This window comes from Xiphophorus maculatus, chromosome 5 (genome assembly GCF_002775205.1).
Source record: "Xiphophorus maculatus strain JP 163 A chromosome 5, X_maculatus-5.0-male, whole genome shotgun sequence".
Classification (NCBI taxonomy): Eukaryota; Metazoa; Chordata; class Actinopteri; order Cyprinodontiformes; family Poeciliidae; genus Xiphophorus; species Xiphophorus maculatus.
Window position 1 is genome coordinate 9062101 of NC_036447.1, and position 24121 is coordinate 9086221.

At 37.3% G+C, this 24121-nt stretch overlaps 1 protein-coding gene across 2 annotated transcripts in view; it reads right to left on the bottom strand.

The window, feature by feature from the left end:
* LOC102232182 (alpha-1,6-mannosylglycoprotein 6-beta-N-acetylglucosaminyltransferase B-like) overlaps window positions 1–24121 on the bottom strand; it is a 117564-nt gene that overhangs the window by 88516 nt on the left and 4927 nt on the right. For both annotated transcript variants that reach the window (XM_023333074.1, XM_014476137.2), the window contains exon 2: window positions 21975–22087. In XM_023333074.1, coding sequence (XP_023188842.1) covers window positions 21975–22087 — 113 coding nt within the window. The remainder of the gene's footprint in view (window positions 1–21974; window positions 22088–24121) is intronic.

The following is a 24121-nucleotide window of genomic DNA, read 5'->3' on the forward strand; positions in this document are numbered from 1 at the left end:
AAGGGTACATGGTTTGTCATAATTGCTAAAGCTCCTATGTGCTGTCAGTTTTATGCTAAAACAGCATGTTGTTATAGCAAAACTGACACTGTCAAAGTACTTCTGTGATGGTACAGTTCATACTTACACAAGAGCAAATGTGCTGAAACATGTTAAAGTAAATAACATTTAATCCATTAATATATACATATTCTGAAGTATATTTCTGAAGTAGACTTCTCAGAGCTCCTTCAAAAGGAAAATATTAGGGATGGTGGCACTAATCAAGGTTTTCAATGACTAAATGTCGTGTGTAATATCTCCTGTAGGTCTACAGTTTGTGCTTTTATATATAATAATTTGATGCTAATTAACTGTTTTCTGAAGTTGCGTGCTTTTCCTTGGGCCCATTTTGTGATGGTTATACTGGTTATGTTTACAGTGAGCTGATAGGTCTTCAGTAATATCCAACGTTTTCTGATAGATCAATATATACTGTCAGAGTACATTAACAATCATTAGATGTCTTAAAATAATTTCTGTCCTGTTGATAATTTAGCAATACTTCCAACTTACTATTGTCATTTCTAATGCTTGTAAACTTAAAAAAGCTAAAATTTAATCTTCTTTACCTGCCTTTATGCTCAAAGGATGTACGCTAGGTCTTACACTGGAAAGAAGGAGTTAGATGTACTGCAGCATTATGTAAATAAACAGTTTATCACCTGGAATGCAAAGCAGGTCTCTGTACTGTTAAAATGTTATGTGTATGTAACTTAGCAAATAATTGTGCTATATGAAATCTCAGAGGCAAACAAATTTTTACCCTCATTTCCACATCACTGTCAGAAAGAAATTGTGCAGTTGACTTCTGCAGTTTCAGCTCTGCTCTGTCTGCTGTTTTTGTCTTCAGAGTGGGCACAAATACAGCTGCAGGGGCTGTTTCACCTGCAACCATGTCTGTTTATGCAAGTGTGACTGAGCATTACATTTCACATGAAGACTGGCAGAGATTAGAAAGGTTTAAAGTTTAAGTTATGAAATTATGAGAGACTAAAACTGGGGCAGAGGAGAATGCAAAGGGAAAATATATGTGATGCGACCTTTTCATTATTTTGTCTCAGTACACATATCCAGGAACACTGCGCTCAGCAACAACAATAAGGGTGTGAATGCATATAAATATAATCAGGAAAGGAGAGATGACACACTGTAGATTTAATTAAAACTACTCCCTCAATGTTTCTGTAAAATCAATCAAACTTTCTTTAGATATAATTTGTCATTTAGAGAACTAGTTTTCATTTTCAAGTCTCCAGGATATTTCTTGTCTATATAGTTAGGCTCACTAGGAATGTACTCGTAGTACATTCCTAGTACTACGACTGCAAATGCCATAGTACTATGGCATTTTTCCAGTCAAAACCAGAGGGAAGAAGTTAGATAACCATTCTATCACTCTGGAGCAATGTATATACACTCTGTGTCTTACGGCTGACAAACTTGGTGTCCTACTGTTAATTAATATGTTCTGATTGACAGAATGAAAGAGTCTTGTACAATTTATTATTAATTTGTTAGACATATGCAAAGAATAATATTCAATCGTTTGGTAATACAATAAAAAACATTCTCGTCTACATGTGTAAGATGATAGCCAAACCCTATAGGCAGTGCTGTATGAACTGGGTCTTCTTTGCCTCTCCACAATCACTCACTGTAACACCTAAAGGCCCCCAAATCAATCAACATCACAAAGAAACATGGTTGCACTGCAGCCCTGAGGGAGGGATAAGGGAAACACAGAAGAGAAATGGAAAGAAAGCACTTTTTGATGGCTGTTTATTGATTTAGGAGAAATTGGAAGATCAAGGTGTGCCAAGTCTAATATTAAGGAAACAGAAAAAAACAAAACTTTTTTTCCTTCAGTACTTTAAGGTACAGTATAATGCATAAATAGTTGATGGCTTTACAATTTGCTGCAGATCTACCATCTACTATCTATTGTGATCTATCACTGCAATAACCAAGTACGTTTCTTATATTCCAGGCATATTTTGCTTGATCTTAACGTAAAAATATTCACATTTGAGTTCAGAACATGAAATGAACAATTTTCTTTTTATCAATATTTCCCACCACCCTTTTTTCATTTTACATTAATTTTGCACTGATTAATTCAGATGCTCTGAAGCTATTTTAACAATTTTTACATTCACTCTCTTAATATCAACCTCATCTGTCACATCTCTATGACCAATGTGTGCTTTGTATTCCTTTTCCCTTTTAAAGAGATCCTATCCCTCACAGTTGCTGACTTGCAGAATGGCCACATACATTCTCCTTTGGCATCTCTGGCTCCTTAATCCCCTTAAATGTTATCTAACAGCGTCTACTTCTTTCTCTCTGGACCCATAATGCTGAGCTCTAATTCAGCCTTCAGGAAATAGATTAGCATCTGTCAAGGCTTTGCTCTGTGCTGGGAGCCTCAGCAAGATCTTCTTTTTTTTTTTTTTTTGGTGCCCTGGCATGTTCACTCATCCAGCTTACTTTCATTCATAGGTAATGAAGCAAGTGACTGGGGAAACTGTGTGTGAAAGATGAAAACTGACCATCTAAAGTCAGAACGGACATCTGGACATGTGATACTGGAGGGATAACTTGAAAGATGGGAGTCTACAAATGTTTACAGGGAACAGCTGAGTGGCAGAAGCCTCCCTACTTGTAGCCACAAGTAGGGAGGTCAACTGAGCAAAGTCAGTGGGTGACAGGCAGCTCCTATGTTTATTTCATTTTTTTGCTCAGAGTCGGGTACATTCATTCAGACTACAAATAGAGACTGTCAATTCTAAAGAGTGGTTTTATTTAAGCTAAACAAATGTCACAGAGCTCATGAATAGGCCTTTTCCACCAGCACCGTTCCAGTTCCCCAATGTGTTTCCGTTCCGGTTTTGCGTGTTTCCACAGAAAAAACAAGACATTCTACAGCCTGAGCTGTGGTTCAACGCAGGCAGCACAAAATAGCTTTTTTTTCCCGCACAAACTGTGATGTCGCCTGTAGGCTGGTCAGCAGCTGGAGAAAAAGCCCAGTTAACTGAACAAAGAATAAACAAGCATAGCAGTGAATAATGCAGAAGACATCCCTTCTCCATTGTCGCCTGGTAAGCGTGCCGCCAAGCAAAATTATAAACTTCTCTACTGTTTTATGACATTAGTTTCTCTGTTATGTGCAGTAGGAGAGAATACGTTTGTTGATTAGCTGAAAGGTCTGTGGGTTGTTAAATTAAATGAAGATACATAAATGAAGTAGTAACCGGCACAGATCAGCCATCTTGTTACTATCCCCTCCTGGTTTGTGTAACAACCTCTCTTTTTTTTCCTTTTTTAATTTCAGGGTAAAACCAGATTGAGATCGAGATCTCATTTCCAAGAGGGGCCAGGGCAGAAATCTGCAACACACAATAACCTGGTCACACGAAAGCAAAACCAAATTAAAACAAGTTTGCTGATGACGCAAACTTGGTTCCCTAAATTGGAGAAAACGGGCGTCGGCTCTCGCACCGAACCTTTAAGGCAACCAAACCAATTTAAGAACAGGAGTCGCTTCGGTGGGAACGCACTAAAAGAACAGCAGGAACAAATTGTACAGTACAACATTGTAGAGGTGTGTAAAAAAAATCTTTAAAATGATTCTACCTTTTCTTAATCCATTCATCCATCTGTTAAGAGTTCAACTGCAGACATTGAGGACTATCGTGGTCATACCCTGCTTATCTTCCGAGACACTGCTTCATCGATATCTTCAGAACAAAAGAAGTTTATGTAGTGCCAATAAATTACTTGGTCAAGTAGAGCATGCCCATCAAAGAAGGGAAGATCATTCCGGCTCTTATATTAAGGATATTGATCTTCATGTTATGAACCATATCCCATGACCGCAGATGGGGGTTATGGTGTAGACAGAGTGACTTTAAAGTTATTATCTTTCAGCTCAGCTTTTTCTGTACCACAGCAGAACAGAGAAAGATCCTTATTTCAGCAAATGAAATCCCAATCGGTCTTTTTTGCCATCACTCACTGACAAGACACCAAGAAACCTGAACTTGTTCTCTTGAGGGAAAGTTTCTAAACTGGAGGCAGCATTGTATATAACCATTCTTTTAAAAAAAAAAACTTTTTTTATCTTGAATGTTTGCAATACTGATAAAACTGTCATTTAATTTTCCACCATATTAAATGGTAAATACTTGATTAATTGCATTAAAGTTTAAGTCTGACGTTCATAATAAAAAATTTGAATGATTTTCTATTTTTTTAATGACAATGTCTATTATGTAAACTTAAAAATGTAATATAGTAATTAAAAAAACACGTCATAATTACATAATAACTATGTATATCTTTGAAATCTACAGTGAGAAGTTTAGGACAAAAAAACAAACAAAAAAAAACTCCAGAAAGAAAGCAAAGACAAACAAACAGATGGGGGAAATCATGAATTAATAATCAGGCCAGATGACGGTGTGTGTAATAGGTGTGTGTTTAATTCGACTAAGACAAGAGTGCCCTCTGCTCACAGCTGACTTGTTGTGTAATCTGCAGCAGGCTGCTGTGTCTGCCCACTCCATCTCTGTGTCGCTCCGCACCTAAACACTCACACACAAATCAACACATAAATATAGCAAAGCTCAGTCTCTGATCTGCCTTCCTGCCACCAGAAGCTGACAGCCACGTCAGCTACAATTAGCTGAAAGAACCTTCTTTCTGAGGTTCTGTGGTCTCCTACTAATTGCATTATCTGTCAGCAACCTCTTTTTTTGGCTGATTGTGATGTGCGGATGAGTTGTTTGTGTGGTGACAAACACTGCTGGTGATTTAAAAAGATAATACTATTACAAGTGTCCTGTGGTTGTAATAATAGCAGCTCACTTTAACGTCCAGGCAGGGGCACAGAATGGAAATAACAACGCCATGCTTGAAAACAGCACAAATATGAAATCCCAAAGGACGGCTGATCAACTATTTATGAATTCCCCTGGAATGTGGATGATGTTCGTTTTGAAAAATTGATGACAGCAACTTGACAGGGCCAAGAGAGTTTGTGCGAGTTTTATGTGTGCTAATGTGCAGGCTAAGAAATGCGACCCTTTCCACTGGTTCTTTGTTAACTCCATTTTAAATAAGAGTCAGTGTTGTTGCCTGCTGGTCATTTGTGATGCATTATGCTAAAACATAAAAGAAAATATTACACAACAGTATACAGAAGTTTACATACACTAATTAGGAGAATTATCAATAATATTGAGCTAATAATTTATTTGATCAATTCACTTTTCCCCAGTGAAGTATAAAACTTGGAAGTGTGTGTTTTCTCAAACAAATATTTTAATTTATTTTTGATTATCTCTAACAGCAAGGGCCATCAATTTGTGTAGAGGTTTTCAGAAATGCTGAACACGTATTGACATTATTTTGAGAAAAACTTAGAGAGTTTTCCAACCATCAACAAGCTCCTGGCAGGAATTCTAGCTGGATATTTTATTTTTCTTTCTGGCAGAGGTTGTTAAAGCTCGTTGGTTTCCTGACAAAGTTCCAGCCTTTAATAGCAGTGCACAAGTTTTCAGTAGGGTTGAAGTCAGGACTTTAGGGCGGCCACTCGTGTCCGTGCCAGAACAAATTTGCACTACTGTTAACAATAACACCTGTGTTGCAGCAGTTCCCAGTTTCTTGGGTTTTGGGTTGTTGTTGAAAATCTAAACCAAATTTCTATGTGGTTAAGGACAAAAGGACCTTTCCCAAAGTTTTAGAAAGTTGACAAACAGCACAATAACTTTTTTGTTTGAACTTATGATCGTGAGTTATTTGTAATTTATCTGAGCACTACCCGGATCTTCAATTGCTTGCAGGACATTTATTTTGAAATAATGAAAACAAAGTATATCGACATATTCCACTCAAAAATTGTCACATGCAATTAAGGTAAGATAAGTGGTACAGCAGTAAATGCTTACTAGAGGAATATAGGAATAAGGACATTATTTGTTTTTATTCATTGCAAAAAAAAAGCATGGAAGTGCTTATTAAGCAATTATCTAATTTTTCAGCATAATAAATGATTACATAAACATACGTATTTACTTATGTTGTTAAATCTTCCCTGAATCCAAACTATTCATTAAATCGCCACTCTCCATGCAAATATTTCTATTTTTTGCATTTTATCATAAATTTCTTAATCAAATTTCAAATTGCTTCAAGCTAGACAAGAAGAAATTAAGAGATTTTTCATGGTAGCAGTTTGCTTGCTTTGGCTTCATTCATATCAGGTTGCAACAACGGCAAAAACTGGTTAAGTATTGCAACGTGCAATATCTGTTGCAAGTTATAAATTAAAGATATTTAGTTCAAATCCAAGAACAGTTAAATTCATCTGTTCTGTTACATGTTCTAAAACAAACTAATACAAATTTATTGTTAAAGATCCAAATGTTTCTATGAGACAAACCACACTAAAACATGGCAGCAAATTATATTTCACTGTTCTAGCAATAGGGTTAGATCCAGTTGGGAAGAAAAAACAACACCTATATACACAATGGGTGAAGTGTGGATTACAAGTTATTCACTCAGGCAAAAATATCCCAGGAGATGTATTGTACTACAACTGGGTGCAGACATGTAGATGTAGAATATTTGTATCTGTTAAAAGCATTTATCTTAGATCTGAATGTAACAAGGATTATTTTGCACAAAGCCGTGTTGAGGAGCTCCAGGCAATTTTCTTCATCGATTTGCAAAACTGTCAGTGCTCAACCGCTCTGAAAGCGTGTGGGTAGTTAGCTGTAAGTGTGTGTGTGAAACAGAAAGAAGGAGACTGTGGGCTGGCACTCATTTTGATATCCTATAAGCTTACAAATATAAGACAACAAGATTGGATGTGTAAACAATCGCCAGTCGGGCTTCTAGTCTGACTCATATTCCTGGATTCATATGCTCAGGGCTGGACTCATTTCATTCTGCATAGACTGATAGCCTGACTCTAGTGGGAGTCACAAAGACTGCCTCGAGCAGGTCCATTAAGGAAATGAGTATGATCAATCAAAATACATTAATCCTACTTGATCTCCCAAGGCAAATTAAGAAATTTAAATCAGGACCAACACACCCACATGCACATTCTACTCAAAGTTAGACATTAACATGCCAAACAATAGCTGTGTAATGGCATTTTACTGTTTCAATTGTTTAGAGCAGTGGTTCCCAAAGATTTTCTGGGCTCCCCTATAGATTACAATAAAATCCCCCCCAAAAAAGAAAAAAAAAAATCAACTGGGCACACACCTCGTTCAACCAGACATAAATCTATGTCTGGTTATTTCGTTTTCAAACTCCACTGACGTTTATTTCACACTTCAGGTTGCAACAAAACACACTACAAACCATCTTCACAGTTGCACAAAACTGTTTTTTTTATTATTCATCCATACCATCTATATTATGTCTTTTATCTTTACATTGCCAACTATGTTTCCAGAAATATTGAATATTCAATTTTAATTTCTACTGAATTGCCTAATTAAATTGTATTTTTCTGGGATATTAATCAGAGTAGTGTGAAAAAAATATATGTCTATAAAAATAAGAAATAGAATATAAAACAACCATTGTACTAAATGTAATGTCATTGCAACACCCCATGTTTCTACTGTTACTACACTTATTCTGACTACTGACTATGAGGTTTGCCTCTCTGGTGGGGAAAATAGATGTGCCTTTAAAACTGTTCTGCTTCAAAAGTGATTCATTTCTCAGCAGACAATTTCTGAATGCTACATGACATGAAACAACGGATGAGGCATTTGGGGAAAACGGGCTTTGGTATGTTTTTTATTTTTTTTATATTTCCTGAAAAATAGATGGGCCCTATCATCTGAGCTGGCAGGTAACGCAGTATAAAGTTTTCCACCGAGGAAGAGAGCCTAAGGCTTGGCAGCTTAAAACACATGTTTTACGGTCAACTTCATATTCTTCTAAACAGATGCTTAGAGGAAAAAAGTGCATCAGTGTGAGTCATGTCAGCATGAAGCCCGAAAGTGATTATTTTACTCCAGCTGATCTGTGACTTTATGCACACAGTATGTCAATGAATGCATACGTATATTAGTTACTGAGTCATGGCAAGGCAAAAACACAGCTTTATCATAAAATATGCCAAAGCCTGGCTTCTTAGCATCTCTATTTTTCAGTCTACAGTAAACTAAAGACAGAATAATCACAAACATCATGTTTTAAAGGTACAAAATATAACTTACTGCTTTCAGCCTGCACCTCTTATCAAAAATAAACTGCAGATAAAAACAGACCTTTATAAACAACAACCAACACAAGACAAAAATAGTTCTTGGATGATGACTTTGATGAGGCAATCAGCGGGTAGAGAGTCTGTGTATGTCAGGACTAGTGGCTGATATTAGCTGCTGATGGATGTGCAAAGCGTATCAGCGCTTTCATCACTGCCGCCGCATGATTATGTAGTGCTTGACACATTTGTCTGTTTGTTTGAAAGTTGTGTGGCAAAGTGGTAAGCGTACTGTAAAAAAAGAGAAAGCAGACAATTTGAGCATATTTTTAAACAGACTGCATGACAAACAAAAAAAAAAAAACAATGGGAGGGTTTGTGTCGCATTCTCCTCAAAATCTAATGCAACGTTTTGGCACTTGTTCCACCCACTGAAATGAAAGCATCCCAGATTTCACCTTCTTACCTGATCTCGTTACCAAACTACTCTAGCCTTCAGTGGCACAGCTGTATAGCTCATCCCAGACATGATTAATCTGTCTCTGCGCTGGTGCTGACAGTCACTTTCCTTCAACCCACACACACAAATCCAAACACGCATCTACACGGCATAAGGTTAGCTTCATCTGTCTACTGAATGTCAACATTGAGAACTGGAGTTCAACCTTTTTACACTGTTATTTTTTGTCAAGAATTACCTTCTTCCCCTGGTTGATTTCCAGCAAGCAGATGTTTTATAGTCAAGTTAAAAGTGTAGGTTTGCGCTTGAGAAAGAAAGGATAAGTAGCTTTTGAAGGTTCTACCTACAATTTGTGCAAAATCTGATCAACCATAATATGGCACAATTAATCCAATTTGTTTAGGTGAACAAATAAATCTGCATGATCTTAGACTTCAAAGTAATACGTAGCTTTGTAAATGAATATGCTACAGCAGTGGTCCCCAACCCCTGGGCCGTGGACCGGTACCGGGCCTCGCAAGAAATAATTAAATATTTCCGTGTTATGTATTGAGTCTGGAGGTTCTTTTATTTTGAAAATCCTTTAACCGGATTCTGTCGGTTACGTCTTGCGTGGCAACATTGAGTCCACAAACAGCATCGGTTTCGGTCTCCTCCCTACCCGCCCTCCAGAAAACACATAGTGATTCAGTGATGTGCCTCACTTCTGGTGTTGCACAGAGTGAATGCAGCAGGCAGTAGGTGCATGTATTACATGTGTCAATGGTTCACAGTCTAATATATTTAATGAATGTATGAGACTTCTTTAGTCTTTCTGATCAGATATGAATGCAGTGTGAGGCAGAAAGTACCGTGTCACACTGATAGGGGGCAGTGCTGAACCACAAAGGGGCTTCAATGCTCTTCTTCTACACACTGAACAGACTTAAAACATGATTGCTGGATTAATAAACTGGATGTTTCTCCTCATTTTAACACAATTAAATGTTTCAGGTAATCTAAATTTATATGATCTACTATGATTTGGTGCTACAATTATTTGTGACCCTAAATTTCTAGCAAAACAATAAGCTCTTTAATTTTAAGAAAATTAGAGCATAAATTTAGATAGAATTTAGGCTACCCCAACAAATAATGTTTCATTCTTTGCACACAAAAATAAGATAAACAAGACATTGAGATAGACATGGAGAGAGTTAGAGTACACATTAAAGCAGGATGAAAAATGAACCCATCTTCCTTCAATGAGCTGCCAATTAAATTTGTTTTATTTTATCAGAATATCTGTATTTCAGAACTCATAGTTCTAAAATATAAGCCGATTCCTTAACCTTAAAACTTATCTTTTCATATTATATAATCAATAGTTCAGCTGAAAAATAAAATTCAAAAACTGGATTTTTTTTTTTTGGTCAGGCTAAGCTACAGTTGAGCCCCTGCTGAGGCTCACACATCACACACTTACTGCTCATTCCCTGGAAAAGTCTAGTAGAGCTGTTCTACTTGTTAGGTAGTTGGACATAATTATTGTATCTAACTGGCAGAGCAAATTATTTATGATCAACATCTCGTTATACAGCTGAACCGCAACGTCTCATGCAAGCAAGGGAAAAACAGAAAAAAAACAGGGTAATGGATGAAAAGAAAGTTGCAGCTTAGAGCAGTATATGATACAAATCAAACATCCTTGTGTGGAGGGCAAAACAAACAGGAAGAACCAAGAAATCTTAACTTTTCTCAAAGCAATCGCCCTCATCTTTATATTTCTCCTTGTCTGTCCATCCATACTGCATCTCTGCTGCCCTTGGCGACATGTCACATCCTCCTAACGGCCTTCCTAAAATAGTCTCAGTGCCCCTTACAGGCGCTGAACTGCTACATGTGCACCATTCTAACAAAGCACATTAGATACAGTAAATACACAACATGGGATCTACTGCGCTGCTAATCTAAAATCAGCAATGGTAACATAATTTATTTATAACTCTCCGAGCACGCATTGCTCACATCAGCTTCGCTCCGCTTTCCACCAATGTCTACCGCAGCCAGTTTAATTTTACTATTGTGTTCAGAACCGTTGTAGCCTTCAAATCTTATTTATATGTGCACTTCTCTGTTCAATGAAAATAATCAGCCTGCACAGATTTCAGTTTGACGGAGAAACATTTATTATGTAAACATACAAAGATGATCAATTTACATAGTTTTTATTTTCATGCACAGAAGCCTTTGAAAATGAAAAAAAATGTGCAAATACAATCCTGAAGGTCTTAATAGGCAAACTGAGGAAGATTAATGAGATATACAACTCCTTTGTCTACACACAACACTTTTTTCAAACTGTCAGAAAGAAGCATAAACCTTTGCACCAATATGACATTTCCAAAGGAAAGCATGAGCACACCTGAGTCAGGAGCAGAGGAAATAAACAGCTCACAGAAGAGGAAATGATGCCCTGGCAACCTTCAGACAGCTTGATACAGGCTGGGTACCTGAGGCAGAATATTGCTGCAGATTAACCTTCAATGAGACATAACTATAATGGGCTATAGAGATGTTTCTCGTTTACTTCAGGGTGAAAGCACTGAGGTCAGGACTACAGAGGTTCTAACTTCTAGGGTCTTAAATCATCGTGTCTATGCATTTCTATGAGCAATTTGGAAAATATTACAGTCATCTGGCTGACGTTTGCCAAGAGGGTCAACAAAACTAGCAGAAAGTGCAGAAACACAAATCAGGGGTTGTGGAAAGATACAAGCCTCTCCGAACATGCTTTTTTGCTTGATTCTGAAACTTGTGTGAAGAGTATGCTATTAGGCTCCTGATCAAAACATTAAAACTGGGAAAAAGTTCTGAGGATTAGCATTTTACATCACTGGATTATAGCTAGTGTTGTAAGTCATGTTTTGAAATGTTATAAGAAGAAACGGGGGCACTATAGAAAAAACCCAAGACATTTAAACTCAAGCAGGCTCATAATTAGCTAACCAAAAGTATAAGACTATTACTCAAAAAAGCCCAAAGCAGACACTTAAAAAAATTCCCTAGACATCCTCGATACAAGTGTTTCCTGTAGTTGTTGCTCCATGTTGTGAAAATGGATCACCAGGGGCATCACGACTGTACCATCCGTTTTCTAAGCCACCCTTTTCATCCATCTCCAAACATTTTTTAGAAGATTTAGTCTAGGGAAATGCAGGATTTCTACCGAAAACCTTTGTCAGTTGGATGTTGAGAACTGCTGTGTTTTCATCGCCACACAGACAAAAACTCTCAGTCAAAACTGGCATTCATTATTTGGTAGGTTTGCATTTCTGCCATAATATTGGCATTTGTAGATACTGTGTTGATAAATGTTCAGTGAAGCTTGCGAGCTCAAGCTTGCTTGCTGTTTTATACCTTTACTGTGCTTTAAACTTCTTACAACTTTGTCCCTGACCTGTCGGCTGTGTTTGTTGGTTTCATGATGCTGTGGTCAGTGGAAATAAATATTTTTTTCAAAGCACTGTGAAATCAAGAAGTGCAACTGATGTAAAGAGCATGGTGTTTGGATCAGGAGAGTGTCTTAAGATGTAGAAAAAAAAGAGGTGAAAAATCTTACTCAGAAATTTTACAGAGAAGGAGGTTTTCTAAATTTAGAAACATTACAGTCTCATCGTACTGGGTCAGACTGTACGGTGAAGAGCAAAGCTGACTCTTGCAGTCAAACTTTCTGCCAACTTATTATGGTAATGTCAGACATAGACATCATTACATTCAAATCCAGAGTGAAAATCAGAAATGTGTTACTGCTTGAGACGGATTTTTTTTCTGTTTATATGTATGAGATAAAAGAATAACACCTGATGAAAAAAAACAATGACTTATGAATGACAAGTAAAATCAAATAAGAAAAACCACGTTCTTTTTTAAATATGTAATTATATTATCTTAATTGTTTCTTTCTAAAAGGTTATCTATGTAATGAAGGTAAACCATTTAAACCATCCAGTAAAGTTAATTTATTTGCATTTTATTCTAATTAGAACACTTAGCTTTCTTTGGCTTCAATTTTGGAGGCAGATCAGGGAGCAACTCTGCAATCTTGAGAAAAGCAACAACATATCTTCTGTCCAAGCTGCCATTAAGAAGTCTTTAAGTTGTAATTTATACACTTCAGCTCCGAAATTCACTGACATTGTAGTTCTGATCCACTTCCCCGTGTATGTGCAGTAATGCGATTATTCAAGAGAAATCTTTTGGAAAGCCTTGTTAATGGTATGCTGACAAGTAAAGTATTGAATTGCATCTACAGGAGATTTCCTAATTTACAAATCCAACACCAGCGACTATAGCTGAGATCTCCATTAATCACAGCTTCAAGGTGCATGCACATGCTCAGCAAAAAAAAATCTGTTGAATTTGCTCATGTCTCTCCCTTTTTATAGGAAAAAAGCAATTTCATACTGGCATTAGTGCATTGAATTTATTGTAAGTTAATGTGACAGATCAAAATAGAGGAGATCATACTTGTGAATTAATTGTGGAATAATGAAAAAACATTATATGTTCTAAATATTTATACAAGCAAACATCTGAAGTTTTTGTACATTTAGCCTCCTGAGTCAATACTAGAGACTGATACTGAGTCCAACCACCTTTAAAGCTGCAGCATGTAAATTAAGAATATGTTTTTTTTTTACATATTTGTTAAAGCCGTCACCATGTAGTGACAGTTTGTTATAAGCTGATAATCTGTGAAGCGATCAATCGACTTCCCTGAGCTAAAATTGCTGCGTGAAGAAGTTCAGAGCTCCCGACCAAAAGCAACCAATCAGAGCCAGGAGGAGTGTCTTAATTCATGCTAATGTGCTAATGATAAAAAATAAAAAAATAAAAACTTAGCATCACAAGAAAACTGTTTATCTGCTGTCATCAGTGGCTATGCTAATAGGCTGAGCATTTACAACAAGAGCTCCCGATGGAAAAAAAATGTAGCGGTAGCAGTGAGGAAAGGGACAAGGGGAAGGGAGATGAGCGGCGCCATACGAGATTGTGACTGACAAGTGCTAAGACCCGCCTCTGGGCTCCGATTGGTTGTTTCTAGTTAGCACTTGAAGCATTGAAAGAAGGCAGAAGAGCTATTTTTTTCACAGATTATCCATCTGATGCCATACTTTCAGAATATAGTGACAGCTTCAATAACTATGTAAAAAATATTTTATAAAAGTTAAATACTCTATCTTTAATTGGAACTGCAGCTGCAAATAGCATCTGCCTCCTTAGAAAATATCAAGTCTGAATTATTTTGTCCTTCTTTGTAAAATAGGTCAAGTCACATCAGATTGCATCTTTGAACATCAGCTGTTGAGTCATCCCACAAACTGTCAATAGGATTAAGTCTGGGCTTTGATTAGGTCATATAATATGGTTGTACTTAAATCATTACATCATTGCTCTGGTTGAAAGTTTATGGTTAAAATGTAAAAGTGCACCACTGTATTAAGTGTATGGAAGTCTCTAACTGGTTTTATTCCAGGATTAGACTGTAGTTAGCTCTCTTCATGCACCAATCTGCTCTGAACAACTTCTAGAAAACTAACAATTGTCCTTTAAACAGATCCTCCCACCTGAACTGCACATCTCTGCAGCTCCTCCAGAGTTTCCAGTGTATCTTATCTAATTACTATTACACTGGAAAAGCTGTGATAAAAGTAAATCTTGGATTTTGGATTTTCCACTCAACTTGAACACAGAGAAATACATCTGTATTGACAAATAGCTAATGACTTTAAACTGATCAACAAGAGATCAGTTTAAACGCAAAGAGAGATGTTTTTTGTTGTTTTTTTCCCACAGGAACGAACTCCAACAAACACACAAAAACACATTCACTCGCTCACTTTTGGCCATGTTATACATTTGGCACTTATTTGATACTGTCATCCAGAGAGACTCATAAACTGTTAAACCCACAGATAGATACAAACACAGTCCTTTCAGAGCCCTGAGGCGATGACTGCGCTGATAAAGTCGACTCACTAAGTGACTCCCCAGCTGCACCTAGCATCAGCGACAAGAAGAAGATTGCCATGCCAGATTTGTTCGACATGAAGAGATGGGAAGGAAGCATAACTGCAGGGAATGTTCCTTGGAGATGAGCATCCAGTGTGGGAGATAGAAAAAAAAGAGAGTGGGGGTGTGTGATGTGCTTCACTGATACCCGCTAGTCGTAAAAAGCTGTCTGTGTGCTGCAAGATGTCTGCTGTCAAAGAATGTAGCATTACTGTATTTAACAAAACTGCTGTGAAACCTTCCTCAGCGGTTTTTAGTCAACTGCAAACTGGTGCATAAGAGAAAACAGCACCTATGAAAAGTATTCACCCCCTTAGATGCTGCACTCTTACAAAAAAAATTAGAAAAAACCCTTTCATGTTATACTATACTGAAACCCAATTCCTACAAAACAATGATTAAATACAAATTTTAAGCATAAAAAAATAAGCAAGTGCACAGAGATCCAGCCAACTGGTGCTTGCAATCCCAATGAGTGGAAAAGAGGTCAACTGTGTGCAGTGAGTGTGTCTGTGATGATTGTAGCATCAGGATATTTGTGTCCAGAAGGTCACAAATATCTCTGGCTACCATTACAGCAACAAGACAGAATGCTACAAGCACATCAGAGAAAATGTAATTGAGTCTATTATGATGATGAGACAAAAATGAAAAGGTTTTTTGTTAACGTCAGGCAAGATGTTATATTTGGTGACAACATCCACGCTATGAAACATGGTAGTGGCAGTATCATGCTGTGGGGATGCATCTTGGCATCAGGCACTGGACGGCTTGTGAAGACAGAGGGTCAAATGAATGCAGCAAAAATATTGGGAAATCCTGGAGGACAATTTGTTTCCGTCTGAAAAAGAACTTCAGGGTAAATGTATTTTTCAGCAAGATAATGACCAGAAGCATCGAGCTAAAGCTGCACCGAAATGGTGTGAAGACATGATGATAGATGTTCTAGACGGGTCCAGTCACAGCCAAAACTTCAATCCGATACAAAAATTGTGCCAGGACTTGAAAAGGACTATTCACAGCTAATCCCTATGCAACTTGAAAGAGCTTGAATAGTTTTGTAAGGATGAATGAAGTAAAATTGCAGTGTCCAGGTGTGTAGCCTGATTAAGACCAATCCATACAGACTCTGTATTGTGAATTCAGCCAGCTATTTGGATGTCCGAAACATAATTGTGTTGCGGTGCCTCTCCCGGCCACTTGGTGCCTTAAACGCAGTCTGAGGTGCATAGGTGGAGCGATGGTCCTGATAGCAACCAAAGATGCATCTGCATTTTTATGAAGTCACTTATTTTACATTACATATTTTAAATTTAACTGAAATTTAACTTATTTCTTTGGAGAAATAATTTTCACTTTGATAAATTGTTTTTTTGGGTGGTGTTTTGTTGTTTTCTTTAATCAAAAGAGCCAAATTTATTTGATCATGATAAAAAGGGTAAAACACTGATGGGCTGAATAGTTTTTATAGACACTGGGATGTAATTTTTACCCATGCTGATCTACAGGGTTATGTTTTTACTGTTTGAGATCGAAAATATATAAATATACATATAAATAAATATAGAAATATAAATAAATAATATAATAATAATAAAATATATAAATAAATATATTTGAACTATCATATGTTTTGAAATCTGTTTACTTTTCTTGCATTGGATTTTACATCCATAGCAACAGACAGGCGACTATGTTTGCTGCACTGGGAACGCTGCAGTCAAGTAGCTGCCAAATCTGTGAGGTCAAACAAGCTGTTGGTATTTTTGAAGCACTTTGAGATAGCGCACTATGTTAATTTATGAATGGAAACCCTTTTTCTGTGTGGCGGAAATAAGTAGCACCAGCAAGATATTATCTTTCACAAAAATAGTTGGTTTATAAGTTTACACATTTTTCAGGGTGGTCAAAATAAATGAAACTGCCGCAAAGTTTGAAAAACAAGGAAATTAGTTTTTGGTTGTTTGTTGAAAAAAATATTTTGCCAATAAATCTCATACATTTTGAAAGCTTGCTTATTCCTCATTAAATGGAGTCACATTTGATAGAAAAATGTATTTTTGGGTTTAGTAGCAGAGTTCAGTATGTGAGAAACACCCTGAATAATGCGACCACATTGGCTCCACTCAACTTGAACACGGTGAAAGACATCTGTATTGACGAATAGCTAATGACTCTTTGGCAACACTTTTAGTACAAGACCTACAACCGACCGGTGCTGTCGTCCCTGGAGATGAAGCCCATGTCTGAGTGGAACCAAGGAACAGATATTCACTGGCAGCAGCCCAGCATCTGCCTGGTGAGGCCAGTTATGTGCGTTTCAGCGCTGGTGAGCATTTTTATTGTGCACTAAGGTGAAAAATATGACTTTCATGAATAAATATATCCCTAGCTGTGAGAATTTAACCACCATTTTGCAATTAAATGAAAAATTTGTCCCTTTTTGGGATTTTTGTTCCAAGTTCTAACAAACTAGCATTTTAGGAGTTACATGAATGTACGAAAACAACACATGGGTATTCCTATTTTCTCCCAAAATTTGGATAAAATCTCATCTTATGAGCTGCGCTTATTGTTAAAACCTTAATCACCTGTAAGAAGGGTAGGATAAATAATAAGGAACATAAGTCTGTGGACTGATCATTCAGTATAAATTCTAAACCAAGCGTCTCTCAGGACATAAGTCATAATATCTCTTAGGCATGTGACACACAGGCATGAGTCTCTTTCCAGCTGATGGTAGTCACTTTAATCCAAGTCAAGCAGTCATTAGTCTGAGACTCTGATTAAAACTAAGCACAGGATTATTACTAAACAAACAGCTTCTATTTTGGATAATTTTTGCTATTTGTCAAATACTTTAATAAAATGCGTGTTCATTTGGCAAGAAGAGTTTAAATCTTTATATTTGAACAGAAAAATGCTGTGAGACATGCTTCGGGACCTCCAGCAGTCCTTAGTGTAATAAACGTCATAATAAGCTCTAATGCAAGGCTTTTGACCACAGCAACTTAGCCAAAACCTTCTCTGACTCTTTTGGGATCAATGTAACCTTAATGCTTCTCACAGATACACAGAAGCACATTTCTGTTCCCCACATCCTGCCACAAAACCCCACTTTTTCATTTTCACTATTGAGCCCTTACTTTTCCATCTCCGGCTCACAGCTCTTGATGAGGCACTGAGGGGGATTTGAGCAAAGACTCAGCACTCTGAATCTCTGGTGGAAGCTGATAATCCACAGATGCAAGAGGTGGCAACAAAATGCAGCTAATGCCCAAACAATTGCTATCAATGCAGCTCGAGGTAAGACACAATAATAGCATCAACATTGTGGCTGACAATCTGTGGCTTGTACACAAATGGCTCAGTATGAGATGGAATCCATTAAATTTCACATACAGCATTATAAAAATAGTATTTACTCCCTTACAGATTTCTTTCATTTTTGCTTTTCTATCACACTTCAGATTATCCAACTAATTTTAATATCAAAATAATCATAGCACAAGTAAACCCCCCCACCAGGTTCACAATTAATTAACCATGATTAGCCACATTTTCCCTCAATTTCAGCAGCCACAACCAAGCCTGATACTGCCTGATCCTGTAAGATCAACAAACACTTTTATCCGTTTACAAATGGCTAAAAGGCCTCAAAAAGCAACACGTCTTTTATAAAAACCAAACCAAAACAAGAAAACTTCAAGAACACAAGAAGTTTTCCAAAAGGCTGCAAAGCTACTTCTAATGGTTGACAATGGCTCACAGTGAAAACCTTTATACTAATCATGGAGCAATAGTGAAGCTTCCCAAAAATGTAAGTGCATTTTAAAACTTATCCAGGAGATCACAACTGAATCCACAACACCTAAGGTTCTGCAAGTTTCACTTCTTTCATTTCAGGCCAGTTTGCATCATTTAGCAATAAAAAACAGGGCAAAAAATAACATCCATGATCTATAAATCAAAAACAAGTATTGACCAAATAGGGGAGGATGTCACCTTTCGCTTCCAAGCTCCAGAGCTTTTAGTTTTGCTCCTCAGCAGAAAATGATGAAGGAAAAAGTCCAACTTTCAATTATTGATATTATGCAGCAGGAAAATGATCCAATGCAAACCAGAAAATCTGCGTCTAAGAGAAGAAGGGAAGATTTTGGAATGGCCTAGTTGAAGCCCAAAGTTAAATCTGATGTTATGACTCAGTATCTGATAGGCTGTACCTTGAACTTAAAGTGACTAACTTTAAAGAAGAGCTTGGCAAAAGTACTGCACAGTGATATAAAGGCTCATTTCCAATTATTACAAGAAATTAACGCCAGTTGTCACCAAGAATGAAACAAGTTATTAAGTTTAATTGTTTACTTTTCACAAAGTTTATCTTTGTAATTAAATGTGGTTTGATGTATCCAAGTACAAAATAACAGAAATAAATGTATTGGTGATTACCTTTCATAGTTTTGTATGTAGATAAAAAAAAAGTAACAATAGTAAAACAGAACATGACAAAAAAAGAAAAACACAAAAATGTGAAGCAATAAAAATATGAAAGAAACAGTTTGCACCTAAATAATCATCTCTTCTGGAAGTGATTAAATCTTAAAGTGGACAATTCACTGAACATTGAAACTAGAGTATGTGCTTCATTAAGGCTTTTCTGTTGGACTTTGGAATGACTAAGACTCTTGTCAGAAGAGCCGATGGGCTGCTTGTCAGCCAGGAAGGACAGAGCAAGCCATCAAGATTTTAAGCATAAAAACAACAAATAAAACTAGCTTCATATTGGAAGCAGTTTCTCTGACTTTTTCTCACTTGCTAGAAAACTTGCTGACACTGCAGTGACTGTTGACATATCTGCAATGTTTCAACTCCAGAATCCTGATTTATGAAAATCTTATTTGTTTTTAAAGTTACAAGCTCATAACAAAGAAATATGCATACAGATTTTATTTGGCAAATAAAACAAATATATTGTCTCTTTTAGTACTTTGGTCTCCATTTGAGTATTAAGATTTTTCTACAGCTGCACTCCAGCTGTTTTGTTACAATCTCTTGGAGCACATCCAAAGTTATAACCAAAATGAACAATTAATAGATGTTCTTACTCATTGTTTAACAAAAGGGAAAATAGAGCTTTGTAGTTTTCTGTCAGCAGTCAAAGGGTCACCAACATGTTCATGTCAAATGAACCTGAAAAAACTTATGCTGTCAAAACCATATGACCAATAAACTGCAAACGAAGAACCTTCAGAATAAAAAAATGTGGAAAAAAATTACTATGTGCATTTATCACCTTTATTTGCTTCTGTCTCTCTCTGTGTGTGTGTTTGTGCGCGTGTCTGTGTGTGTGGGTGTGTGTGTGTGTACTGCACTGCAGGTGGCGAGTAGCGGCCTAATGCAAAGGCCAGTTGTTTTGTGGAGCTGATATTGCAGAGAGCAGATGGATCGGTCTCTTGGTCTCCCTGCTTTCAATCTTGTCCCACATTGCTGCCGTCGCCCCATTTAACAGCCAATTTCCAGCCATCTCATCACAAACACACGTGAACGGGCACACAAACACACACAAGAGGAAAAAGGCAGGAAAGGTAGTGGACAACTGAGATGTGCATAGAGGAGAGTGGAGAAGCACTGGGGAACGAACAGACAAATTCACCCAAGTGAAGCAGATACAGACGTAAGAGCATCATTTGTACATAGCTTTTAGATACTTAAGCACATAAGTGGTAAAAACAAAATGTACATCAACACACCCCGTCACACACGCACACACACACACACACACACACAGTTAACTCCTTTGGGTGGATGCAGCTGGAGACTGTGCAGTTTTTAATGAGCTTGCTCCAGATGTCTTCTCCTGCTGCAACACATGAATGGCTGATTAATCAAGCACGTTTTACTCAAACACTGAGTCGCACACATGAATCCTAATTTATCTCACAGATTTAGAAATCTCAATTTATAACTGTAATCCCAAATGGCTTTCCCAACACACACATAGCCATTCATCCCCATGTTGCTCTATTGCTCACACACATACGTACTGCTGCAAGCTTTAATACTGTATATTTCTTTCTGAAAGACATCAAGTTCATGTGCACAAACAGCTGAATGATTCACTCTGAAACAACACTTGTTCCATCTTCTGCAGTCTCTCCAACACCTACTCACACTGACCCACGGCTGGCTCCAGCCCCTGCAGGGGATGCAAACATGCAACAAACATGTGGAAATGCCCTCCAAGCTTCTTATTTTAACAAGTCCTAGTGAGAACCGGCTGGCCTCCATAAAACGTGACCTCTGACTTTCAATCTTCACACCTCTTGCAGCAGGAGATTACATCAGGAGTCCTTCATCTTTGCCATACCATTCCAGCCCACGCTTTTGGTCATGTGATATATTGCCAATGTAAAATGACATCTCACTGATGAGTTTTGATTTTTGCTGAAGGAAAACTACGATTTTTAGGGTCTGGTGACTAAATAACGAGAAGAGAAACACATTAGAGGTAGCTTTTGGCTTAATGCAGAGCCTTGAAAAAGTATTTCTACCCATTCAGCATTTGTATATTTTGTCACATAAAGCTACAGAATGTTATAGTGGTTTTATGCGACAGACCAACTCAAAGTACTGCAGGACTGTAAAATGGAGGAAAAATGAAAACATGAGAAAGTAACATCTGTGTGGTATGCATTTATGCTCAGCAATCCCAACTCTAAATAACAACAAATAATTATCAGCTAAAGTGATTGAGTGACTTTCTTCAACTTCATAAAAAAACAAAACTAATTTGTATTAGTTCAGCACGTAAATCCCAATAAAACATGTTTAAATGAGACAAAATATGAGGTTTAAGGGAAGCAGAAACTTTAATTATTCTATTTGTAAACATATTTTCATCAGCGGTAAGCATCATAATTACAAGAAATAGAAATGTGTGTGGTAGCAGGGGAAGGAAGGGTTAATATAAATGATCAATCTACATCATCATGCCCAGGATCTTATCCACAGTACAGATTGTTTTTAAGTAATATTTTCAAAATCCTGTTTTCTACGTAATTGGAAACATGGATAGCCATGGTTAAATTAAGTCATACATGCAGCCATAGTTAGCAAATCCGTGCAATGAAGTTGCACATGCAGTCAGAGAAATACATCTGATCACACACCACTTGTCATTACCTTCTGTACGGATGGTGAATGGCGAGTCTCCCAGTCTCTTGGCTGAGAACTGCCCCCCCAGAGAGGTCATTAAAAAACACAGGCTGAAGAAGCCCACTCCCACCACAAATATCCTGTAACACATGAGAGGAGAGCAAGATCAGATAAAAGATGACAAAAGGTAAATGTATTTACTGGACATAGCAGCTACACACATTAAAGCAACATATTTCTTGATGTTACAATCACAAATTGGATGTATTTTGAACATAATTTGATGCAGTGATTCATCATAAAGTAGCAAATATTTGTGAAGTGAAAGTACGAGGATACAGCGTTTAAACAAAACGACTCAAATACATTTCTGAGCAACGTGATGTGGATTTGAAATTCAGTTTCACGTATTTACACTTTTCAAAACTCTGATTGCAGCTGCAAGTCTACAGGCTGAAACGAAACAGAATAAAATGGAACTAAAATTCTTCACCAATCTCCTTTCTAGGAAAAGCCTAAGCACATTCTGACTGGATGGAGAACACCTGTAAGCATATTTTTTAAAGTCTTCCCTTTGGTTCTTCACTTGATTTAGTTGTGGACTTTGACTGGGCCATTCCAACACATGAACATACTTTGATTTAAACCAGTCTGTTTCTGCTCTTGCTTGGTTGTTGGTAGTCCTTTGTACCTTCTAGCAGGCTCTGTTCCCTGTTTTTAGCCGTATCTGTTTTCTCTTTCAATCTGATAAGTTTCCATTTCTGTGTTGAACAAAAGCATCCATGCAGCATGATGCTTCCACTACAACATTTTCACTGTAGCAGGTCTGCAAGGGTCATGTGCAGTGTCACTCTTACAAGGCACATAGTATTTTGCATGAACTTTCATTTTGGTCTGATCTGAACAGAATATGTTGTTCCACTTGTTTCTTGTGTCCCCCAGACGGTTTATGTTCATGTCTTTCTTTCAACAATTTATTTGTATTTTTTCACAAAGGCCAGATTTGAGTGCACACGGCCTCGGTAGGTTTGCAGCTGAACCATATCTTTCACCACTGAAGGAAAAAACAGATGCACTCCCTGGAATAATTTCCCACTACCTCATAAATAGGCACTTCCATTATTGTGCCCCTGTGTTGGACTTTCACATAAAATCCCGATAAAATACAACTTTACAGCTTGTTGTGGTTATAATGTTGACATGCGGCAGTTCTAGGTATGTGAATACATTTGGAAAGCCTTTGCACATGTGGAGTACAAAACCAGCATGTCAATCCTTCTTTTTTCTTCTTTGTTTTTATTGCGTCAGTGAGCGAGTGAAACATCATCTAATATAAGTTGCAGTAGACGCAGAAAACACAGAATTCAAAAGTAATCAAGAATTATAATTACACCTCAATAGTAATTTCAAGCTGTACAGAAGATCTGAAAGGATGGAGCCCTGCGGGAAAAAATGTAGGCTGGAAAGGAATGGATGGACTCTCCCATCCAAAGTCTTTCAAAGACAATTGCTTCATGTCTTAGAAAAACTTTATGTTTTAGCGTTCCCCACAGTTGGGTTCGCGCTGCTAAGACCCTCCCTCTTGCTCTCTGCTATGGTACAGCTCCTTCCCAGGCTCGCTAAAATGGCCACCGATGACGGCAGACAAAACAGTTTTCCTGTAACGGTAAATTGTTTCTCTGCCATTAGTAAAGCTGCAGCATGCACACAAGAGTGTTTGATAGCTGTGAATTTCTGCAAGTGTCAGAAGGACCACAAGAAAGAAGCAGAGGAGCTTGACCTTTTCAAAAATCTGTCTCATGTTATACTACCATCACAGAGTGACAGTTTTAAGAAATTTAAAAAACTCTTTTTAAATCTTAAAAGTTACCTACTGCAGCTTTAATCTGGATTCACACATTGATACACTAAACACGCATCTGGAATATTGGCTCAAATCCAGATCAGCCTGTAGGACAGTAACTTCTGCTCAGCCCCTCTTTGCAGCATAGATCTTATATTTAAAAGGCTCTTACAGCCCATAATAGAAAGGAAAATAAGACTCTAAGGATCAGATCTTAAGGGATTGGGATCTTTGATTTAAAAGACCAAAAAGGTCTTTTAAATCCTGCCTTACTTAGGATACTCTGTACAGCACCTATGGATCAAGGGTTATCTTATTATGTTAAGATTGT